We start from the raw sequence: 7,526 nt of genomic DNA, 5'->3' as shown, positions 1-7,526 counted from the left end.
CCTTGACATATATAAGATTAGTTTCGCAATTTGCAGTAACAACGATCTAGCAGCTTGAATCTTAAAGTCTGCTGTGTTCTCGTTGCTCCATCTGATCACCTTCCTACACAGATGACAAGATATAACAGACTGCCCAAATATTAATCTGCACAGACAAACAGCATCACTGAACAAGACCTGCCAGAGAAGAAGTTTCTTCTCCCCGATCTCATTCTTCCTGCCGTGACTGAATGTGAATTAAAAACCCATTTCCTAACCATGCATTGCTGCCTACACATCCGTCCTTTCCCCATCACTTGGATATAGTGATCTTGCTGTCCATTGTTTGTCTGTTTCTCTCCTTCTAGAATTTATGGAAGAAGAAATCATCTCTGTTCATGATACATTACATGAGATATCTACCTCTATCTGTCTATAGAGGTATGGATTCGGGCATCAATCTGTAAAACAGTGACCTCTTCCCTTTGCGACGTCAGCATTAGTTTCTAATTGAGGAGGAAGAGAGTGGTAGTGCGCTCAGTGTGGTGTTGTCTGTCTGTGAGACGGCCAGTGTGCAGGAGAAGCCTGAGAGAAAGATCTGCTGAGCTTATATGGGTTTGCTAGACCAACGTTGTGTGCATTCCTTAATCTTTCAGAGCTGCTTTGCTTTCTTTTCCAGGCTTAGAGTTGGCTGTGGTTTGTGTTTACACCAGCTGTCCGTCCTGTTCTCTGAGACACACTGCCTCCCTGTGGAATAAAGCTGTAACTGGAATGACTAGAGCTGCGGAAGTGACTCAACGCTCAGTGACTGCATCTTTATGAAGCATGAGGTTTATGAATTGGGCTGTTTAAACTAAACTAAACTTATTACTGATCTTCCACCATATGATTTATTACTCTATATTTATTGTAGTATTATCATGAGTACTTAATGGACCATCAGGGTTGACAACTTGCTCCCAGACGTATAAATCAACATCCTTGAACCATCAGCAAAGTTGAGTACAGCTGGGCTCACAATACACAACATTATTCTGACCTGAATGAGGCAAACGAGCCGACTTTCTGTATTTATCTTTATTGACACGGTCTGTTCTGTCAAATAAAACACTTCAGCCCCTGAACAGAAAAGTTTATTTCCCTTTTTACTGAAAATAAACAACTTAATTCCCTGTATTTTCTGTTCTAGAGTTATGGATGATCTTTAAAAAAAATGTTAGCATGACTATATATGCGTTGCATACATTTACAATGTAATAATAGTTTCCCCTTCCTCTGAGGTTAACACAAACTGAAATCAAACATAAATCAACATACTGTACACAAATATATATGGCCCTACAGCAGGATTACTGTTTGTCAAAACTTACATTCAGATGATTCAGTTGACACACAGAAAATAAAGCACACACAAAACATACACATCAACTCATCATTTCAGTCTTCATACTTGGTTTTCATTTTTAAATACGGTAAATTGTTTTTTATTCTCCCAAATGTGCAACCGTTATGAAATTCTGTGCAGCATTGATGTACTGTAAGCTTGTACATCTAACTGTACCCGTTGTTTTAAATGGAAATGTTTCTATGAAGCTACTAGTGACAGGCAAGTTTATGATTCATTTAATAATGTCAACGAAAAATGACTAAAAATGTCAGTGCATCTTTCAAAAATATAAACACAATTTGCAAAAGTCCTCGACTCAAACATATACAATGGACATTTAGTCATAGGCGTGCTTCTAATAATCCAAGTATTTAATAAATATATTTAATGATTATTAATCTGCCACTCAATAACATCGCTAGTACAACCCGTTAATCATGAAGGATTTCAACAGATCCCTGCCAGCTTCAGAGCCAGCCATTCAGTCAGTCAGCGGCCCAGTGCCAACGTCCGACTTCCCCTTTAACTGGCATCTACATGATCACCAGCACGCAATGGATCGGTTTTAATGGGTCATATTTCAAATATGGGTTAATAAATAATATTAAAATAGAACCTAGTAAGATTTATGGAAAGTGTACGAGATGTTTGGACGTTCCCGAGGGTGGACGCTGGAACTGGGTCAGTGAAACCAAACTTCCCTTCAGCAACAAACTGTGATAAAAGCTCAGTCTCTTGCTCTTAAAACCAACATTTGAACATTTCAAGTCACTCCTTTTACAGTTACATTCAGAAACATACATCTTATAGTGCTCAATATTGCTATTTCTTTTCACCCACGCGCTAATTTTGACAAAAATAATAAATGATATGCATGTGATCCGGGTTTAAAAAAGGAAATCCGACAAAGCGAGCTTTATGTTTTGTGCAGGTCTTTTTCTTCTGTAGTCACAGTGTTTGGACAGGTGTCTGTATAGCAGGATGTGTCCTGTATCACCGTTTAGACGCTACATGCCCCTGTGGATTGTAAATGAAAGCCAGAGACACAAATAAGCGTGTGTGGGTGGCCTCGCCCTGTTATTTTCAAATCCTCTCTCTCTGCTGCATTTAAATAATAAAGTAATCAAATCACATAAATACGAACCCAAACTACAATGAGATACAATATGTTAGCTGTTTTTTAGGCACATAAGAACAGTGGGTCACAGCGAGATCGCACATTAAAGTCCCAATCTGGATTCTGGATGGACAAGGGGGGGGATCTCTAGTACCAGTATCATTGTGACGATTTAACCTTCATTTAACTCCAGTGCAATTTAGGGCTTGAAAATATGATAGTGGCCGAATATTACATGACAATATTTTGCACTTTGAATGAAAGAAAGTAGAAAAATCAAACATGTTTGAATGCAGTCTTTACAGTCGGATAGAGTCGTTGTTCTCTTCCTCGTCGTCTTTAACATTAGTCTCTCAGTCTTTGGCCACGCCAGCTCAAACCATAAGGATGGCATGACTCACAGAATAGTCGCCTTGTGCTGTCTGACAAAGTTTAATGGATATCAAATATTTATTTAGAGAGCTAAAGACTACTGAGGTGTTTATGTTGGTTGTTAATGCATTCTTGAGATGTTCAAGTTACAGTTAGCCACGTTAGAAACCTGTTAGCCTAGCGACGTTAAGGCTACAAACACAGCACTACGCTTAAATGTTGTAACGGTAACATCGGCTGAGTCAATGCATAATTGTGTAGTCCTGGAATATACGACTCCTGGGTCTTCATAAATAATCTGACATGTTATATTATTCAAGCCAGTACAGTACTTTTTAAAAATGCACGTGTTGCCTTTTGTTTTGTTTTTTGCAAAAGTGCACTTATTCAGGTTGAGAAGGAAAATGAGACTGAAAGGGTTGTGGAAAAGCTCTGCAGTTCTTCCACCAGATTGGGCCTTTAATATTATACTATATATGACACAGTATATTGCATATACAATTACAATGGGAACAGAAGAAGGCAACATACTCCATCGTCATTAGTCTGGTTGGACAGCGTACGAGTAGAACACAGTGTAACCGTTTCAGCCCCTACTGGGTAGGAGAGGTGACTTCTGGTTTGGTTGAGTCTGGAGGTGGACTGTTCATCACTCTCGCTGTTTGGTCTGTGGATGGCTGAAGGATGGGTATATATATTTGGTTTTGTAAATGTGTAATGCTGTGTGTATAGTGAAACGTGAGTTGCAGTGTGTTGCACTATGACCTCATCCACTGGATATCCCCCGTTATGTCCCAGTTTCATCATCACTGTGATAGTCATTGCTTGTTAAACGCCACAGTCTGTCTTTTGGCCTGGTGTGTCTCTGCGTTATCGTCTGTGGTGCGACTGTTTCCCGTTCATGTAGTGTCTGCGGTATGTGTGCGGCCAGTGTGTGATTAGTTTGCAGTTTGCCCGTTTCCTGTGTGTGCACCATGTGTTGGGTATGTGGCGCTTGCATTGTATGTGGAATGACCATCTCTGTGCTTGGGGGGCCTCCTGGGTCTTTCATGGCCATACTGGCCCCTACCATGGCAGGATAGCTTCGATTCCTCCTCAGCCCTGCATTCAACCCGGGAAGCCCCCCACCCAGTGCGCTGTTGCCGAGTCCAGTGGAGCCAAAGGAAGCTAACAGACTACTCCCACATGAAACGGAACCGGCATGAGGGGACAGGGTGCGGAAACGTTTCAGTTTGTCCACAAGTCGTAGGTTTAGCTTCTCTGTTTGGCTGTCGTCATCTGTGCCCCCCCCTCGCTCCCTCTCCGCCTCCCCCAGCACTTCCCTCAGAATGGTGCGCGCTGGCTTAGAGGCGAGGAAGGTGTCATAAAACGGCGGTTCTTCAGTGGAAGGGCTGAACTGAAAAGCTGGGCGGCTGCGACACGAGGCAGATCTGGAACGGTGTGGCGAGTTGGGTGGGGTGGAGGGCTGCAGGAGGAGGGTGTCCGGGCGTCTCACCAATCGTCTGTATTCCGTCTCCTCGGGTGTGGCGATGCTCCTCTGCGCGTGCGCTCCTCCCACGGGTGTTGACGCTCCACTGGCATCCAACCCTCGGTCCCAGCTGCAGGGGTCATACACCGAAGCAGAGATCCCATGTTCCAGCAGGAGGCGCACCAGGCCTAGAGAAGTGCTGGTGGTCTTGGTGGAGTCCCTAAGGTTGGTGGAGGACTCTGCTAGTGAGAGCGAGAGGGAGAGGCGCCGTGGGGTGCAGCAGGGGGTGTAGGAAGGTGTATGTGGGGCGGAGAAGGGTATAGGAGAGGAGGTGGGGGTAGGCGTGCCGATGTAAGCACTGCTTTGACAAGAAGCTAGTGCTGAGCTGGAGATGGAAGAGTAAGGGAAGAAAAGCAGGTGGAGAGAGGGAGGAGGGAGGAAAGTGCGTAGGAGCAGGGGGTGTTGGGTATGAACGAAGCATGAATAACAGTATGGGTGATGGGACAGAAATGAGTAGACATGAGTTATCAGCTCTTAATACTTTAGTGGAAATAGAAGACTCTTTAAACAGACAAAACCTTGAACACATTCATGCAGGAATTAAATGGAGACTGAGATCAGTTTAGACCTCACTTTGTCACAGGCAGCCCTGTCATCGGGGACAACACATTTATAACCACATTCAGGGCCAAGACACATTTTACATGCAGACTATCCAGCACACAATAAGTTGATTATTAGAGTAACTCTACAGTGAAAATAAACTGAGTACAAAAATCCACTTGATTCAACAAATGACTGACTCGGGTGCTATCACATGACTTTTACCTGGTCTTTGAATCACATGGGAAAATTGGTCGGATACATGATTCTTGATTCAAAACAGACTTCTGGTGTTGGATGCAAATCATCTTCCCCCAACCAGCACTGTGAGCGGTTTTGGGACTAGTTTTCAGACAGCTGCGGTTATTTACTTCAGGGGTGAGTTAAGTCTGTTGTCCTGGGTCCTCACCGTTTTTCCCACAGTAGGTCTAGTTTTTTTCAGTGTACTAGCAGAGGTCTTAAAAGTGTTAAATGGCTTGTTCCAGATGCTGTGTCCCTGACATCCCATGTCAGAGGCCAGCCTTGAATTCAGATGGGGTTTTCAATCTACTCCCACGTATAACACAAATTTGTGATCAGCTGACCAAAGGACAAGATTAAAGTCACGTGATGACACCTGAGATAGTTCCTTTGGCTACATGAAGATGCTAGCTGTGGTCAAAAGCTTTGGAAGGCAGGATCTTTGATTAGATGAGACCATGTATTGTTCTCAAAAGGGTAAGATTGAGAATCCATGCTCAAATCCTGAGGGAGTTAGGTGGTTTGAGTCATGACATTGTGTCAGAAGCTCGCTTGTTAGTTTGGAACATGATGACGGGAACGTTAGGAGGCAAACTACATGTAGGCCCACAGTGACCATCTGGGGAGTTATTCTGGTTTACACACACCCTCAGTCTTTAGGAATGCACTCCCATGCATTGCCTCACCCATGTTCAACCCAGTGGGTGTACTTAATGGGACTGCTGTACTCCCGCCATGACAACCACATGATACAACTCCACTTCATCTTCCTCATCACATGACCTGCCAAGGCCAATCAGACAGCAGGGACACAAAGTATGAAGTCAGGCAGGCGATGCTGCATCAAAGTAGCCCTGCCTCTATTTTGATATTCACAAGTGGAGATTTATTTTTCAAGTAAAATGAACATTAAATGTTACCACAGTAAGTCATCATTAATTTTTCACGTAATGCTTCCTGTTTACATTTAGCAGCAGCTCTCTCCTTAATTAATTACCAATATTGCGTTTTAAAGCTGAATACAGCACAACCGTATTTAATCACACTCTGGCATTGAAGATGTTTACCTTGAGGACACAGAGGTCAGCTGATCAGAAGGGTGGAGAATCCTGCAGGTGGTGAAGGTGTATGTGGAGCTCGTATGAGACATACACTTTCCTGGGAAATTAACTAGAAGAGAGGAGGACAGATGGAACATGGGAGAAGGCAGTTAGAACCGAGACAACGGGTACCACGCCTTTCAAAAACACTGCATTCACAGAGGAGGAACAAATAGACCATGATTATAGTATGAGCCCCAAGCAAAAGCACCAGCAGACGTTAGCAGACATTAGCTCCCTTGTTTGTAATATAGTGAAGTGATGATGTTGCCGTGCACTTTGGAAGCTATCCTGATCACAGAAACTTGTTCCACGGAAAGCACATGGGAGTTTATCTTTTTAATGGCCAGTGTGAACAGGATTGTATAAAAATGTTGACCACATCTTTCAGAGATGAAAAACGTTCATATCTGTGGTCACGACTCACTGGAGGAAATAATAAATGTATGGGCTGTTTCACCCAGATTTATCTGGCATGAAATGACATGAATTGTAATGAGTAAATTCATGGAATGATGATTAACAAGTAAGAAAATACTGAAGAAATACAGATGCACTAAAATAAAAAGCCCACCACATTCAGATAGAATAGCAGAGCAGTGAAACTGAAGGTTACTGGCAGTACTATTTCTGACGTTCACATTTAATTTGTTAAGTTTGTTCTCTTATGTCATTATTCATCCCATCTAACTCATGTTGGTAGTGATGAATTTAGACTGTAGAAGCTGCAGCATATGTCTCAACGATGGTTCTACTCAGCATAGCTACGGGTTATTATTTATTGGAATATAGTCAGATTTTTGAATTACATTTCCAGGGACATTTTTACCTGAGCCATCAAATTGGTTAAAATTATAATTGTTCTCACTGTAACCTGTTATGCTATATTTTATGTCTGAAATCCAGAAATAAATCATGTCATGTGTTTGAAGGTCTGGGTGTCGTGTTCATGTGACTTGGACAGCTGCACTAGTAACACCTGCTATACATGTATGTGCCCATGTTTTGGACCCAAGCCATGATATTTGTGTGTGCATGCATTTGTTCGGTAAACCGGTGTTTTAATGTTGACTGCTTAAAGGAATTAAATACTATAAATGCCAAAATATTTACTGAATCAATTTCTGTGAATTACACCAAAACATCCTAAAGGTCTGTGCTGCAGGTAACCATTGAAAGAGATCGAGATGACACTGTAAAGTGAGAGGCTTGGTGAAGAGGATAGAGATGGTGGCAGATGGGAAAATTAGGATGATTGGT

At 42.5% G+C, this 7,526-nt stretch overlaps 1 protein-coding gene across 5 annotated transcripts in view; it reads right to left on the bottom strand.

The window, feature by feature from the left end:
* Positions 1–3,212: 3,212 nt before the first annotated feature.
* Positions 3,213–7,526, bottom strand: part of trak1a (trafficking protein, kinesin binding 1a) — a 29,458-nt gene continuing 25,144 nt past the window's right edge. For 4 of the 5 annotated variants that reach the window (XM_084027157.1, XM_084027155.1, XM_084027156.1 and 1 more), the window contains 2 exons: positions 6,234–6,336; positions 3,213–4,708 (listed from right to left, as the gene is read on the bottom strand). In XM_084027157.1, coding sequence (XP_083883283.1) covers positions 3,643–4,708; positions 6,234–6,336 — 1,169 coding nt within the window. In that variant the 3' untranslated portion in view covers positions 3,213–3,642. Of the gene's footprint in view, positions 4,709–5,852; positions 5,950–6,233; positions 6,337–7,526 lie in introns of all 5 variants that reach the window. The other variant, XM_084027158.1, reaches the window with a different exon arrangement.

Source organism: Eutrigla gurnardus (assembly GCF_963514095.1).
Source record: "Eutrigla gurnardus genome assembly, chromosome: 14".
In the NCBI taxonomy this organism is placed as follows: Eukaryota; Metazoa; Chordata; class Actinopteri; order Perciformes; family Triglidae; genus Eutrigla; species Eutrigla gurnardus.
Note: the sequence above shows the minus strand (reverse complement) of the source record. Positions and strands in the feature narration are given on the sequence as shown.